This window comes from Hordeum vulgare, chromosome 5H (assembly GCF_904849725.1).
Source record: "Hordeum vulgare subsp. vulgare chromosome 5H, MorexV3_pseudomolecules_assembly, whole genome shotgun sequence".
Classification (NCBI taxonomy): Eukaryota; Viridiplantae; Streptophyta; class Magnoliopsida; order Poales; family Poaceae; genus Hordeum; species Hordeum vulgare.
In genome coordinates, this window is record NC_058522.1 from 495,864,097 (window position 1) to 495,881,929 (window position 17,833).

General features: G+C 44.7%; 1 protein-coding gene across 1 annotated transcript; it reads right to left on the minus strand.

The window, feature by feature from the left end:
* Positions 1 to 818: 818 nt before the first annotated feature.
* Positions 819 to 1,890, minus strand: LOC123396717 (dehydration-responsive element-binding protein 1H-like). The gene has a single exon (XM_045091570.1). It carries the CDS (start codon positions 1,870 to 1,872, stop codon positions 991 to 993), a length of 882 nt encoding a protein of 293 aa, XP_044947505.1. The 5' UTR covers positions 1,873 to 1,890; the 3' UTR covers positions 819 to 990.
* Positions 1,891 to 17,833: the final 15,943 nt, after the last annotated feature.

Consider the following 17,833-nt stretch of genomic DNA (forward strand, 5'->3'; position numbering starts at 1 on the left):
CTCTCCGGAATGGCCTAATCGGTCGTACGATCCTCCTCGGTCCCAAGGTTGTCGCACAGCACAAACTGCGTCGGCGCTTGGATGGATGGGGTCTGGAGTGCCCAACGTGCCGAGAGGACATCTCCTGGACGATGCCTGCACCTACCTGGGCGCCAACTCCGCCTCCCTCTCTCGCTGCCGGCGATGATGAATCTTACGGGCGTCGTTCTCCAATTTGCAAGACGAAGTAGAGGAAGAGACGCCGTCGGACGAGGCGGACTTTGTCTCCGTCGCGGCTGTCGGAGACGCGCTGGAAGACATCACGCCGACGGATCTGGACAGGTGGTGAGGATGGAGAGTAAGGGTGCCAGCGGCGAGGGTTCGGGTGCGAAAAATGTTGGAGGACGGCGGGAGGAGGAGGAAGGGGTTAGAGAATTTGTGGTAATTTGCGGTGGGATAGGGTTGTCGGGTCCGACGTACCGGGCGTGCGTGGGAGCTCCCGGGCTTCCATATCCTCCTTATATTTGGGCTGGATGTAAGGGGTATATGTCAACCCGGAAGTTTGAGCCCATTTCGAAGGTCTAGCTGGGTCAAAATTCTATGACCGGTTAGTGACCGGACGACTTGCACGAGCTTTTAAATCAGTATGAAGGGTCTGATTGTAGATGTTCTAAGGTCATGGCGCATGAAGGAACACTTTCTGTTTCTGGAATCCTTTGCAACCCGTCTCAAATCTCAACCAACAAAGTATCTGCTTTGATCTGTCGTTCTTGTTTTCCTTTTTATAGTTTGAAATTGCACGAAATGTTTCAGGAATAAAAGAGCCGGAGTCATAAAGGTGGCATAAGAATTGCAGCGACTAAAACTGTTTCATTCAGTGCTGGATTGGAAGCAGCTTCAGTTTATTAGCTACAACATCTTCACTCTAAAAGAGGAAAACTTTCCTAAGGAAACAAAAAAACTACTCAGCAGTCAGTACACAGTCAAAACAGAGCAGAATCATCTGGGAAATCACATATCGACACTATAGCTCCAGAGCCGGACATCAGCTCCCCCGTCGCCGTTGTCTTCGTACGCGTGGATGATGGTCGCTGTAGGCGGCGGGTCCATGAGCAGCGCCTCCGCGAGGCTCATGTAGTACGAGCCCAGGTCCATTTCCGGGAACAAGTCAAGCCTGAACATTTCACTGTCCATTACAACGGGCCCCTCGAACACTCCATTGGCGGAAGGTTCCGACGTCCCCGTCGAACCGGCACTGTCGGACCCAGACGACGGAGATAGTGAAGGAGCGCCAGAGGAGGCCTCCTTAGGGACAGCGATGGCGAGGGAGCCATCGGCAGCCTCCCGTCGCTGGAAATCCGCGACGGCCTCGACAGCCGCGCGCCGGACGTCTGCGAGATCGGACAGGGCGGACGGCACGGCGAGCAGCCACGCGGAATCGGCGAAGTTGAGGCACGTGGCGGAGCGGCCGCCCAGGGCGAGCATGGCAGCGTCGTTCGCGCGCGCGGCGACCTCAGCCGTGGCGTACGTCCCGAGCCAGAGCCGAGCACCGCGCTTGCCGGGGACGCGCACCTCGCAGACCCACCGTTCGGTGTTGCCCCGGCGCCGCACGCCGCGGTACACCGGGTGCCGCGTCTCCCGGAACTTGGTGCGCCCAGCGGGGCGCTTCGCCGGCGACGCCCGCCTCGCCGCGTGCTCGGGCGAGGACGACACCGACGAGGAGGAGGGGGAGGAGCTCGAGACCTCAAGGCCCATGTCCATGGCTACCGGCAGAGTGCTGGGTGATTGGCAGGCGGCTTCCTTCTTGAACAGTCTGAGCATGGTGCTTGAGCTTACTGAGGACTGAGGAGTGTGAGATGATTTCTTGAGCTTGAGCGAGAGTGTGGGAGACATATTTATAGGTATGCGTGGTGCTGGAGGTTGAAGTGTATGAACGCGCTTGGGACGGCGGTAGGGATGCGGTGTCCGGACAGCTGGTGACAATGGGATGAAATCAAGTGGTGTTCATGAGACTTTTCTCCTGCTGGGCGTGTGGGGGCTTTTGGCATTGCAGTGTTAAGCAAAAAAGGCAACTTCCTGCTCCTCTCAAAAGAAAAAAAAGCGAACTTTCTTCTGGCTTAACAGTGTTAATGCAGCGGTGATTGCCTTGCCTGATTGGTCCGCCGGCTGATCGGCCAGAAAGAGAAGACAGCGGTCACTGCTGAATGAGGTCGTCTTGTTCCCCGAGAGGGAGAGTATCCGGTGATACCATCTTCCAAATGCTTCCATGATATCATTCAAAAATATTAATTTTAAACATCTCAAAAAGTTCTGAAAATAATTGCGGATGTCCACATCGCATGAATGCACATCCCCCAAAAATTTCACATGCAAATTCTAAATACACATTGAAAAACAAGAAAAGACAAATTTAGATGTGAATTGTGGCGTTTTGACTTTTGCCTTTTTTACACTATTTATGCTGAATTTGTCTTTTTATGTTTCTCAATGTATATTTCAAATTTGGACCTGAAATTTTTAAAGATTGTGCATTCATGTGATGTGAAAATCCATAATATTTTTAGAATTTTTTGAAACGTTTGAAATTGAATTTTTTGAAATGGTATCATGGTATCACCTAAGGCTTCGTTTGGCGCTAGGGGTTTGGAGGGGGGTTGCTGAGGATTATCCTCGCGGGGGCTGCAAACCTCTCGAAGCCTCGACGGCCCATTTGATAGGCAGGGTTTGTATGGGCAGATCCCCTCTAACCCCCCTCGATTCCTTTCTACCCATCGGTTCAGAAGCCTTGTCGCATGGCTTAGGGATTTGGCAATTGAGGGGATTTGAGAGCATTGGATGGAAGGAAGGGATTCACCCAATCCTCTTAAACACCCCCCCCCCCCTTCACAATCCTCCCCAACCCCTTGCTGCCAAACAAGGCCTAAGGGATGGTATCATGGGAATCCCTGAGGTCTACAGAGGCTTAAGGCAGAAAGGGGCACCATTTAGATGAACAACCATGGCGCCATGAGTATTCCTACAGTCCACATTAGAGCAACTCCAACGTGGTCAATCGAATTGTTCAAAAGAGATGATGCTTTTAACGTTATTCACAAAATGTTGATTCAGACGTCCAAAATCGTACAAGGCGGAATCAAATCAAGGGAACTTTGAAGGAGTCCTCACATCTGTGTACGCCGCGAGCTGAGTCTAGGCATCCTCTCTCTCTCTCTCTCCCTCCCTCCCTCCCTCTCTCTTCCTTCATTGGTCAAAGGGCGGACATTTGACGAATATGGTTGGATGGCTGGCAACTTTTGATAATGCCCAATACGTGATATGTGTTAGAGTTGCCCATATGCCTAAATTGTGCTAGGATTTAGTTTACAAAAGTCAATTTTATTCTGGTTCAAATTTCATCCTCTAGGTACAAGAACCGTTTTAAGAAAATCCAAAGATGTAATGGTTTGTTTTGACTCTAATTGTATTATCCTCTTCACCAATTACGTCCTTCCAAGGTCGTGCTAGAAGACCGTAACCATCAAGTTTCTTGAGAGGCCATAACAAGAAAGATTGTTCTTTAGGATTCCCATTTATAAAATCAAAAACTGGCGTGAATATAGAGATTATGCTCTTTTGGCAATTTGGACAATTAGCTATTAAAAACTCGCATCCAAAAACCCGGTGGATGATGGTGTGGTAGCGCTTTTGAGTAGATTCGCCAACAAATTGACTTTCCCAAAATGTTTTCGTGAAATTCTCTTCTATTTCTAGTAGGGAGTGGCATCGAAAATATATCGGGTGGGTTCTGGTAGTGAGTTGACTACCCTAACCAGATCAAGAGTCCGTGATTAGTAGTGCTATATGGTAGCTCGCCTCCACTGACAGAAATGATGAATATGGCTTTAGCACATTTAGAAATGAGTATTCATTTGTGGCTAACAAAAACTCCAGATCCTGCCTACACTATTTGTACGACGCAATATGTGTGCACAAACCCCGTTGTCCAAGGTGTTAGCTCAAAGCACCTCCTTGGGGGAGATAACCACACCAGCGCCACATCAGGGTGCTTCGTAAAGTATTTGACAACAATATGATAGTTGCATGTAGATTTTTTTTGGAATGGACACAGGATGCCATACATACAAAAAACATGGATTTTCCCTAGGTTCGGGCCCTTGAGATGGATGATAGCCAGACTAGTGATTACTTGGATTATCCCAGAGGATATTACAGTGAAGGAACATAATAAGGTTTTGGGTTGACTGCATGTCAACTTGCTGGGTTCTTTCGTTAACAGTCCAGAAGGGATGCCTAGATTGGATCTTCTGTTAAACAAATATACTATATGGTTTCAAGTGATGTCGAATGTGCCCTTCCTTTGTCTTGATTTTTCTTCGTCGCATGATGTGGACTCATCAAGTTTGGAAGTCATACGATTATATCTTCAAAAGCTAGGGGTGATACGTTTAGGGATTACAAATTTGTTAAATGGAACATAATATATACTCCCTCCATTCCTAAATATAAGTCTCTTAAGAGATTTTACTAGGGGTCTACATACGGAGCAAAATAAGTGAATCTATACTTTAAAGTATGTCTATATACATCCGTATGTACTTCATTAATGAAACCTCTCAAAAAACTTATATTTAAGAACGGAGGAAGTAGTACCCAGAAAATACTTTTTAGAAGAACCTGGGATTACAAATTCAACACTTAGTATCAAATATTTAGAATGATTTGGCGGTCAAAGTTTCGCAAGTACGAGGAGATGAATGTCAACTAATTTCTTTTGTTTAGAAACACAATACAAACGCGAACCAACCTATGATTGAATGTTTAGAAGGACAAATGATATTTCCAGCTCACCATGGTTCAAGTCTTAGACTTGAGGCGTTTCTTGAATTTATTTTAGACCTTCTAGTGAGGCGCGTTCAGTGAAAGATGACATTCTTATCAATTATAAAGGCGTCTGTGATGACTTTATCATTATCAAAATGATATGTCGATTTAGTCTCTTGAATGTGTTGATAGAAACAAAATATGCTTACGTGCATTTATAAGGGTGAATACACGTGTGTTTTTATGAGTGTCTATGTTTGTATTATGTAAACAAAAATGCAATACAAATCCGAGACACTTATAGCGAACACTCACCCTCACAAAGCATCCCTTCTTTGATCCATGCTAATTTAAATATCTTAATATGGAAGACTGAAATTGATCCTTGATTGCACCATAGGAGGAAACGTAGAACACTAATATAGTTCGGACCGCAATATCTGAAGTACGTTTCGTGAAAGCGTCTTTTCTTTCTGGCAAACGTCAAACTTACCGTGTTAAACCAACTAATAAAGTTGCCATGTCAACTTTATACAATTTGCCATGATTGCAGGCGAAAATCATGATCAAACGGGGTTGAGGGTTATGCGTTGAGGCCATTCTGTCAGAGGGTTGCGCGTTCGCCAGTTATCCTTTTTCTATAATTCTTCGTTCAAAATAGTACCCCTTCGTTTTTAAATATAAAGTGTATTATTTTTTTAAAAGTCAAAATTCTCTAACAAGTACTACTTAATCTGACCCATATTATTTGTTTTAAATTTATCTAGATAAGCAATATGAATCGAAAGAAGTACTATAAAAGAAAAAATGTTCTGTAAATCTTGTGAAATCCTTTAAACCGAACGGAAACATGTTCGGAATTACGTATTGTGCACACGTACTAGTCGGTACTCAGCAAGGATCCTTTTTTTGTTTGCTTAATCAGTACTCAGCTAGTATCACTACACATGCAAATCAATCTATAATTGAATGATTAAAGAGACAATAATATTCCCAGCCCATCAGGGATTAAATCATGATGTTTGCATTATTTCTAGATTTATTTTAAGATTTTCGACAATATGCTTTCAGTGGGAGAAGACGTTCCGTCGATGACAAGGCGCCTATAATGATTTCGTAAATCTCAATATGATATGCCGGCTCAGTCTCTCGAAGGTGATTATAAAGATAACGTGTGCATGTACATATTTATAGAAGTGAGTGTATATGTATATATATAAACGCTTGTGTCTGTACTACGTTTAAAAAAAGTATGAGTACACGTCTGAATATCTAGCTAAAAAGACAAGTCACATCCTAGAAAAGATATCAGCTCGCCGGCTTCCCACGTGGGAGTGTGCTACTACCTCTTCATCTTAGAGCATCTATAGTCGAACGCCTCAAATGAGTACTCATACACCCGTGGACGCGTTCGGTTAGTGACAAAAAATAATAATTTAATCGGACCCCTCATATCATCTTTGTACGTCTGGGCTGTCCATGAACAATCATATCCATATCAAATATAGGGAGCAGGCTCGCGGACGCGCCCGACGCCCCCACCCGGACCATTTTTTTTTTTTATTCATTCTTTTTTTTCATCAATTACGTGCAAGTGACCGGACATGTGTGAAAGTAAATAAAGGATATGATTGCGCGAACGAATAAATAGAAAATACGCCTGATTCCTGATCAAACACATTCGCTGGCATTTAAGGGATGATATTTGTTATATCCGGCTATAGACGCTCTTAGCCCTGGTGAAAGTGAGCCTGTGAGTGAAGGCGACGGCCTGCTCAGCTGCAAAGATTTCGACAGGAGACACACCAAGAAGATACAGAGCTCTCCTTGCTCTAACCTGCTGGGTCCGTGACCAGATCAACCCGAGAGATCACACGTTATAGATAGATCACGCATGGGCTCATTGTGAACAAGGTTAAGAAGGTGTTAAACATTGTATGATATACGATGTAGTATATAAACCATATATCTTTTAATCCTTGTGTATGATGTGTGTAGTATATAAACCGTATATCCTTGTGTATGGTGTGTGTTTGCATATGTGTAATCTTTTAGGCCTAAGAGATAAGATTCCATCTTATTAGCTTTCTTGGAGATCAATTCTAAGCTTAACTAACACTTGTAATCTCTTTGGCTCGATCCCTATATTAACCTATATTAACGCGTATGTGTCCCTGTAGCCGGCATATGCTTAACCTATCAATTCACATGGTATACATAGTTGTTCCTTTCCACCACATCTAACATGTCGAGCACCTTCTTCGTCTCCATGAACGCACCCTTCCTCGTCTCGCTCAGCCACACCATCGCCGAGAAGCTCACTCGAGAAAAATTTGTCGTGTGGAGGGCATAAGTCCTCCTGCACATCAAGGCGGCAGGGATAATGGGCTATCTTGATGGCTAGATCAAAGAGCGCCCCGTGGTGATCCTTGCGGAGAAGGAAGTCTCGGGCAAGAAGGAAGTCACGTCCATGCCAAACCCTAATCACGCCGTGTGGGTTAGTCAACACGAGCAGGTCCTCACCTTTCCGATCTTATCTCTCTCTTGAGAAGTCCTCTTGTAGGTCAACTCCTGCACCACCTTCGAGGCCATCTGGAAGGCGCTACTGCAAAGCTTCTCGTCGCAATCGCACGCGACGTTGATCCAACTTTGCACACGGCTTGAAAACACACGCAATGGAGATCTTCCGGTGGCGTCCTACTTCACCATGATGAAGGCATCGCCGACGAGCTGGCGAGTGCCGGCAAGCCGGTGGATGAGGACTATATTGTCCCCCACATACTGCAAGGACTCCTGCACGAACCTGACTATAACGATTTCTCTTCTGCAATCTCTACTCGCATCATGATCGATCGGACAATTGGTCTTGGTGAGCTCTCCTTGTTGCTCCTTTCGTCACAAACACGCATCGCCACCCAAAACAACTACTCTGTCAACCTCACGGCCAAGGGAGGAGGTCGTGCGGCCACAACCGCTCTGGTGGTGGCAACATCAGCTGGTCTGGTGGCTCCTACGGCTTCAACATCAACAACTTCAACGCCCTCTACTTCGACAATTCAGGCGCTCATGGTTCTGGGGGTGCTGGACACCAGGACAACGATGATCGCGGTGATCGCAGTGACCGCGAAAAGTGTGAAATCTACAAACTCGGGGGGGGGGGGCACGGTGCTGGCGCTGTAAGAGACGGTACGACCGCGGCAACAACCACAACGTGTGCAATCTAGCAGGCGGTGGCGGCGGTAATTGTGCTGCTAAACCGGCTCACTCCTATGGGGTGGATACAGATTGGTACCTCGATACCAGTGCAACCGATCATGTGAAAGGAGATTTGAAGAAGCTTCTTGTCCGTGACTGCTACACTGGCACGGAACAAATCCACACCGTGAGTGGTCAAGGTATGGACATTGCCCATGTCCGTCACTCAGTACTTTTTACTCCTCATGGCTCCTTAGATCTGAAAAATATTCTTCATGCTCCACAACTTGATGAAAGTTTACTTTCTGCCTACATGCTTATTGATGATAATCATGCCTTTCTTGAGGTTTAGCTTGAAATTTTGATTTTTTAAGGAATGGGCCACTCGGAGAACCATACTTCAAAGCAACAGTAGGGGTCGCTTGTTTCATGTTCCTGGCTGCCTTGATGCTCCTCATCGTCAAGTCATTGTTGCAGTCAAACTATCAACTTCACGGTGGGACAAACGCTTAGGGTATCCCGCTTTACTCGTCGTACAGAAAATTCTTCGAGATTTTAGTCTCCAAGTATCAAATAAAATAGATCATATTTTGGTTTGTGATTCGTTCCAGATGTCCAAGAGTCATCAATTCCCTTATTCTCGATCTACTGGTTAGTCTAAAGCTCCTTTAGAGCTTATTTTTTCAGATGTGTTGTGTCCTAGACCCATCTCTGTAGGCAGATAAAAGTTTTATGTGAGATTTAGTGATGATTTCAGCAATTTTAGTTGGATCTATTTTCTTAAGAACAAATCTGATCTTTTCGAGAAATTTCAACTATTTCAACAACATGTTGAACGCTTGTTTGATCGTAAGATTCTTGTTGCGCAAACCGATTGGGGTGAGTGTCAAAAACTTCACTCTTTTAAGCGCATTGGGGTCACTCATCATGTTTCCTGTCCCAATGGCTCTGCTGAGCGCGAACATAGACACATTGTGGAAGTTGGTTTATCACTTCTTGCTCATGCCTATATGCCTTTGGAATTTTGGGATGAGGCTTTCCTCACCGTCGTGTATCTTATTAGTCGTGTTCCTAGTCGGGTTATCAATAATCAAACTCCACTAGAACGTCTTTTTGCCACTAAATGCAACTACACATTCCTTCGTATTTTTGGTCGTGCCATTTGGCCAAACTTGTGTCCCTTCAATAAACACAAACTTGAGTTCCGATCAAAACAGTGTGTGTTCTTGGGTTACAGTTGTCTTCACAAAGGCTCCAAATGCCTAGATGTCTCCACCAGTCGTGTCTATTTCTCCCACGATGTGGTCTTTGACAAAGAGGTCTTTCCTTTTTGTAAGATCCACCCTAATGCCGGTGCCCAACTCCACAAAGAGCTTATTCTCTTACCCTCCCATCTTATTCCCTCGCCTAGTTTTGGTCGAGGGGAGTAGTAGAACTTGTTGATCACATGTCGATGTCGCACAATACCTTTGATCAAAACTCTACTGAAAGTGTGCAGGATAATGAAGGAGAAAATTCCCATTAATTTATGTCAGCAGAAAATAATGTTACAACGGCCTCCAGAGAAGATCTCGCCTTCAATCGTGTAGTGGATCCACGCATGATTGCCTCGGGATCGTTCGTGCTAGACACAACGCGCAGATCTCCAACGGGATTAGCGCCACCATCAGTTGGGTGGTCTCTTGGTCGTGTCGCGTCTACAAAGGATCCAGGCGGGGCCCCGCATGTGGCTGTGGTTGGCCGTTCCTCGTGCCTGGAAATAGCCCATCTGGCCCAGATGGGGCCACACGTGCAGGGGCTTGTACACCCTCGTCCAAAGGCGCGAGGTGGCAGTTCCGGAGTGGATGTCTCGTCCGCTCCGTCTTTTCTGCCGTGGGATGGTTTGGAGTCTCTACATGAGTTCTCTAGTGGATCCTCTGTGGTGGATTCGGGATCTGGTGTGTCAATTTCGTCAAACCACCTCCAACAACAAGTTTTGCGCCCATCTCTGCCTCCTCCAACACGCTCCCATACCAGGTCACAAAGTGGAGTTCACAAACCAAAAATATACAAATATGGTTGTATTACTTGGGGTTCTTTTTGTGCAACAGGTGAACCGCAAAATCTCATAGAAGCCTTAGGTGCACCACAATGGAAGGATGCAATGGATGAGTAATATGCCGCTCTCGTGAAGAACAAAACTTGGCGTTTGGTTCGACTAGTAAAGGGCAGAAAATTAATTGACTGCAAATTGGATTACAAGGTAAATATAAATCGAATGGCACTATTGACAAGTACAAAGCATGTCTAGTTGCCAAAGGTTTCAAGTAGAGATATGGGATTGATTATGAGGATACTTTTAGTGATGCACTAAAAGCTGCCACTATCAAATTAATTATCTGAGTTGTAGTGTCTAGAAATGTGTGTATGCGATAGTTAGACGTGAAGAATACGTTCTTACATGGTGCTCTAGAAGAGGAGGTGTTTATGAGACAACCTCTTGGGTATGAAAGTTCTACCTCACCACATCATGTTTGCAAACTTGATAAAGCATTGTATGGGCTAAAACAGGCACCTCGAGCTTAGTACTCTCGGTTATCCTCAAAATTGCAGTCTCTTGGTTTTGTTGCTTCTAAGGGGGACACATCCTTATTCTTTTATCATCGGCATGGAATAACCATTTTATGCTTATTTATGTTCATGACATAGTTGTTACCAACTCATCCACTGAAGGAGTTGAAGCCCTTCTCAAGGATTTGAGCAAGGACTTTGCACTCAAAGATTTGGGTGATATACATTTCTTCCTTGTGATTGAGGTAAAAGATGTAAAAAGTGGCATCCTTTTATCACAAGAAAAGTACTTGGAGGAAATACTTGAGAGGATTTGGATGAAAGGATGCAATCCATCACCTACACCTTTGTCCACTTCTGAGAAATTCTCTCTTCATGATGGAGAGGTGCTTGGAGCAGAGGACTCCACCAGGTATAGAAGTATTATAGGAGCCTTACAATTCCTAAAATGAACTAGGCCGGATATTTCATACTCAGTCAACAAAGTTTGTCAGTTCTTACATGCTCCCACTAGTGTGCATTGGACAACAATAAAGAGGGTGCTTAGATATTTTCAAGGGACAAAGGGTCATGGACTCAAACTTACCAAGTCAGATTCAATGCTAGTAAGTGTTTTTCGGATGTAGATTGAACACGATGTCCTGAGGATAGAAGGTCAACAGGAGGCTTTGTAGTTTTTCTTGGAAGTAACTAAATCTCTTGGTGTGCTCGTAAGCAACCCACTATAACTATATCAATCACACAAGTTGAATATAAGGCCCTAGCTAATGCCACTTCTAAAATTATTTGGGTACAAAACATATTGAAGGAGTTCGGTGTTCATCATCCAAAGACATCATCACTTTTGGTGTGATAATCTTGATGCTACGTATTTGTCTGCTAATACTATTTTCCATGCTAGAACAAAACATATTGAAACTGATTACCACTTTGTTTGAGAAAGGGTGGCTGCTAAATTGTTGAATATCAGGTTTATACCTACTTATGATGAAGTTGCAGGTGGATACACTAAGACTCTCACTCTGAAGCAGCTAGAGGCTTTGAGGCACAATCTCAACTTGGATAGTTGTGATAGAGGGGGAGTGTTAAACATTGTATGATATACCATGCAGTATATAAACTGTATATCCTTGTCTATGGCATGTGTTTGCGTATCTGTAATCTGTTAGGCCAAAGAGACAAGAGCATGTATAGTCGGACTGTTGGAAATATGCCCTAGAGGCAATAATAAATTGGTTATTATTATATTTCCTTGTTCATGATAATCATTTATTATCCATGCTAGAATTGTATTGATTGGAAACTCAAACACATGTGTGGATACATAGACAACACACTGTCCCTAGTGAGCCTCCAATGGACTAGCTCGTTGATCAAAGATGATCAAGGTTTCCATACCATAGAAAATAATTGTCATTTGATAATGGGATCACATCATTAGGAGAATGATGTGATGGGCAAGACCCAAACTATGAACGTAGCATGTGATCGTCTCAGTTTATTGCTACTGCTTTCTGCATGTCAAGTATTTGTACCTATGACCATGAGATCATGCAACTCCCGGACACCGGAGGAATGACTTATGTGTATTAAACATCAGAACGTAACTGGGTGACTATAAAGGTGCTCTACAGGTATCTCCGAGGGTGTCTGTTGGGTTGGCGTGAATCGAGACTGGGACTTGTCACTTCGTATGACGGAGAGGTATGTCTAGGGCCCACTCAGTAATACAACATCACAAGAAGCTTGCAAGCAATAAGACTAAGTGTTAGTCATGAGATCTTGTATTACGGAATGAGTAAAGAGACTTGCCGGTAACGAGATTGAACTAGGTATATAGGTACCAACGATTGAATCTCGGACAAGTAACATACTGATAGACAAAGGGAATATTATACGACATTGATTGAATTCTTGACATCGTGGTTAGACCGATAAATATCTTCGTAGAATATGTAGGAGCCAATATGGACATCCAGGTCCCACTATTGGTTATTAGCCAGAGTGTCTCGGTCATGTCTGTATAGTTCTCGAACCCGCGGGATCTGCACACTTGGTTTGGTGACATTTTGATATTATTGAGTTATGTATGTTGGTGACCGAAAGTTGTTCGGAGTGCCGAATGAGATCCCGGACATCACGAGGTTCTCTAGAATGGTCCGGGGGTAAAGATTTATATATCGAAAAGTTGCATTTGTCTTCCGAAAAGTTCTCAGGCATTAATGGTAAAGTACCGAGAGTGACGAATGTGTTCTGAGGTTTTACCGGGAGGGGCCACCCACCCGGGAAAGAACGTAATAGGCATAAAGGTGGCTTGTGTGGCGAGCCCAAGAGGGCTTATTTTGGCCAAGGAGCAAAAAGGGAAAAAGGGAAAAAGGGAAGGAGGAGACAAGGTGAAATCCTACTAGGAGTAGGATTGGAGGTGGACTCCTCCACCTCCTCTCCACTTTGGCCGAATCAAAGGAGCCTTTTGGCTGCCTCCTCCCCTCCCTCCCCCCTATATATACTAGAGGATTTTATGGGCATCCCTAACCCTAATAAGCCACGTGCTGCCCTCTTTCTCTCTAAATCGTTTTCTCCTCTAGATTAGTTCCGCGGCGCTTGGCGAAGCCCTGCTGGATTGTCCACCACCATGCCGTCATGCTGGAGAACTCATCTACATCTCCGCCCTCTTGCTGGATCAAGAAGGCGGTGTTCGTCATCGAGTTGCGTGTGTGCTGAATGCGGAGGTGACGTCCGTTCGGCACTAGATCGAGATGGATCGTGATGGGATCGCCGGACGAATCGTGATGAGATCGCGGGACGGGCTGCGATTTGGATCGCGAAGATGTTCCACTACATCAACTGCGTTATATGCGCTTCAGGTTAGCGATCTACAAGGGTATGTAGATACAATCTCTCCTCTCATAGATGGTCATCTCCATGGATAGATCTTATGTGCGCGTAGGACAATTTTTGTTTCGCATGCGACGTTCCCCAACATGGACCCCTCAAATGACACCTCAAACACCTGCACACGCGCCCGGTCAGTGATCGAACAGGAGAAAGAAAGAAAAAATGACTCAACTGGACCCCTCCCATTGTTCTTATATGCTCGGGTTGTCCCTGAACCCTCATATCCATCTCAAATATGGGAGGATATGAGGACTCGCGGATGCGCCCGGGCGCGCCCAGTCAGTCCTCCACACAGGACGCAATCCCATCCCGAACCACCTTTTTCTTTTCTTTATTCATTCTTTTCTTTCTCTCTCTTCCTCTCCATCAATCACTTACAAGTGACCGGACATATAAAGAAGAATATGAGGAGTGTGGTTGCGCAAACGGATATATAGAGGACACGCCCGGTCTATGGGCGTTTATGGGATTATAATTGCAATGTCCGACTCTATATGCTCTAAGATCTCATCTTGTTAGCTTTATTGGAATCAATCCTAAGCCTAACTAACCCTTGTATTTTCGGGCTTGATCCTTATATTAATATGCATGCGTCGCTGCAGCGAGCATAACATAGGCTTAACATATCGATTCACACCAGGATCGACTAAATGTTACCTCCCTCTGTTTTTTGCAGCTTGAAACTTCTTGTATGTCTCTTGTGTTCGAATGTCATGTCTGTACATGCTAGGTTCGTCAAATTTAACCTAAGTGTTCCGCGTGTGCAACTGTTTTGCACTCGTTGTATGTGAACGTAGAGTCTATCACATCACTCGATCATCACGTGGTGTCTCGAAACGATGATCTGTCGCAACGGTACACACTCGGGGAGAACACAATTTTATCTTGAAATTTTAGTGAGGGATCACCTTATAATGCTACCGTCGTCCTAAGAAAAATAAGGTGCATAAAATGATTAACATCACATGCAAATCATAAGTGACATGATATGTCCATGAACGTGTGCTTCTTGATCTCCATCACCAAAGCACCGGCATGATCTCCATCATCACCGGCGCCACACCGCGATCTCCATCATTGTGCTGCCATCGAGGTTGCAGCGCTAACTATGTTGTTACTACTAGAGCTACCGAGTAGCGATAAAGCAAAGCATCATCAAGCGCAAAATAATTGAAGACAACCCTATGGCTCGTGTCGTAAGCCGTAGCATCGACATGCAAGTCGATATTTAACTATTACAACATCATCATCTCATACATCAAATATATCATATCATGTCTTTGACCATATCACATCACATGCATACCGTGCAAAAACAAGTTAGACGTCCTTTAATTTGTTGTTCATGTTTTACATGACTACTATGGGTATCTAGTATGATTATATCTTACTTACGCAAAACCACAACGGTGATATGCAAGTTGCTATTTAACCTTCTTCAAGGACCACCTCGGTCAAATCCGATTCAACTAAAGTTGGAGAAACAGACACCCGCCAGTCATCTTTATGCAACAAGTGGCATGTTAGTCGACGAAACTGGTCTCTCGTAAGCGTACAAGTAATGTTGGTTCGGGCCGCTTCATCCAACAAATATCGCCAAATCAATAAAAGACTAAGGAGGGCAGCAATCTGAATATCAATGTCCTCAAACTCCTTTGTGTTCTACTCGAGATTTCATATATGCATAGACCTAGATCATGATGCCACTGTTGGGGAACGTTGCATGGGAAACAAAAAAATTCCTACGCACACGCAAGACCTATCCATGGTGATGATCATCTACGAGAGGGGAGCTCGGGTCTGCATACCCTTGTAGATCGCTAAGCGGAAGCGTATATAACGTGGTTGATGTAGTGGAACATCTTCGCGATCCAAACAACAGTCCATCCCGCGATCTCATCACGATCCGTATTGCGATCCCATCACGATCCATCCCGATCTAGTGCCGAACGGACGGCACCTCCGCGTTCAGCACACGTACAGATCGATGACGATCTCTATCTTCTTGATCCAGCAAGAGAGACAAAGAGGTAGTTGAATTCTCCGATAGCACGATGGCGTGACGGTGATGATGGTAGAGCTACTCTGACAGGGCTTCGTCGTACCATACCGAACTAGCTACGGGGTGTCACGAGATGGTGGAGAGAGAGAGGGTTGCGCCGTGGCTTGAGGTGCAAAAGGCCTCTCTACCCTCCACTGAATATAGGAAGGAGGGAGGGTGGCACCCTAGGGAAAAACCTAGGTACTTGGCTGGCGCAACAAGGAGGAGAGGAGGAGTACTACTCCAATACAAATTGGAGGAGGAGTCCCCTTCCTCAATTTGGTTTGGCCCCCACCTTCTTCCCTTGCCCGAATAGGCAACTTGGACTGGCCACCAGCCCACCAGGGGTTGGTGCGCCACCCTTGGGCCTGTTTGGTCCCCTCCCGAGTGGTCCTTTTGGAAGCCAAATGGATACTTCCTATATATCAATCTTCGTCTCCGGACCATTTCAGAAACCCTCGTACGTCCGGGATCTCATCCGGGACTCCGAACAACATTCGGTTACCAACATCAATAATTCAACTATACCAAAACGTCACTGAACATGAAGTGTGCAGACCCCGTGGGTTTGAAAACTATGCAGACATGACTGAGACACTCTCCAGTCAATATCCAATAGCGGGACCTGGATGTCCATATTGAATCCTACATATTCTACGAAGATCTTTATCGACTGAACCTCTATGTCAAGGATTTAGTTAATCACGTATAACATTCCCTTTGTCCTATGATATGTTACTTGCCCGAGATTCGATCGTCGGTATCTCTATACCTATTTCAATCTCGTTACCGGCAAGTCTCTTTACTAGTTCCGTAATACAAAATCCCGTGGCTAAATCTTTAGTCACATTGCTTGCAAAGCTTGTTATGATGTTGTATTACCGAGAGGGACCCGAGATACCTCTGTGTCATACGGAGTGACAAATCGCAGTCTTGATCCATGCTAACTCAATGGACACCTTCGGAGATACCTGTAGAGCACTCTTATAGTCACCGAGTTATGTTGTGATGTTTGGTACACACAAAGCATTCCTTCGGTGTCAGTGAGTTTCATGATATCATGGTCATAGGAATATATACTTGACATGCAAAAAACAATAGCAATAAAATAACACAATCACATGCTACGTTCATAGTATCAAGTGACAACACTTTTCTATGGCTAGGAAACCTCAACCATCTTTGATCAACGAGCTAGTCAACTAGAGGCTTATTAGGGATAGTGTTTTGTCTATGTATCCACACATGTATGTGAGTTCCCAATCAATATAATTATAGCATGGATAATAAATGATTATCATGAACAAGGAAATATAATAATGATCAATTTATTATTGCCTCTAGGGCATATTTTCAACAGAATCCCCACCGAAGAAAGGTTCATTTACGAACATGGATGAAGACGAAGATGATGATGGTCCAATAAACTTGAAAAAGTCTGATGATGACAAAAAGACAAATGAGAAGATCAAAAGGGAACACGAAGCATCGACCTTGTGGGACAAGATAGATTACATGCTGCAATCAAATGAAGTATTGCTAGCGAAGTCTTTGAAGACAAAGATAGAGTTGGCCGAGAAGAAGGCACGAGAGAAGCAAGAGAGGTGGAAATTGCTCAAGGAAGTTGAGGAGAGAAAAGCATGTGTCGCTGAGAACAAAACCATGGCTAATATTCTTGCCGAAGAGAATAGGATCATGACTTTGAACCGCAATGACATGGACGACATTAACAAAGAATGACATGATACGACAAGGAGAGAAATCTTGACGAGGAGGATGCTTGCGTGTTACAATGACGACGATGGTTTCTCCTCTCGAATCGAAATCGATGATTTCGGTGCCGGAGTAGGGACAAGTGCCGGAGTAGGAACAAGTGCGGGCGATGGATTCGGGGGCGGCGATGACCTCGATGGTGCAGACTGAAGAATGACCAGGATGCATGAAGTCCTTTTGCGTTTGTCTTTTAAACTATGCTCTTAATTCGCGCGTGAACTATGTTTTGTTGTTCAAATTCGAACTCATTTGTCGGAATCGCTGTCAAATTTCAACTATATTTTATTGGGAGGTTTTTCATTTGCGGGTCGACGCGGTGGCGCCCAAGCAGACTCCGCATTGACGATCCGTATAATACAATCTTTTGTGAATATTCTTTTATACGGATCTGTTTTGAAGGTCTGCCTTTATCTACATCCGTGCGTGTCCGGAAATATCTTTTTCGCAAACTGTATATGACTTTTGGACGTTGGCATATATGGGGTGTACTATAGAGATGCTCTTACACGTTGAAACTTCATGTACGTCTCACGTAGAGTAGTCTGCGAGAAGCGGTGTATAAATAGTGGCATGAAGCTG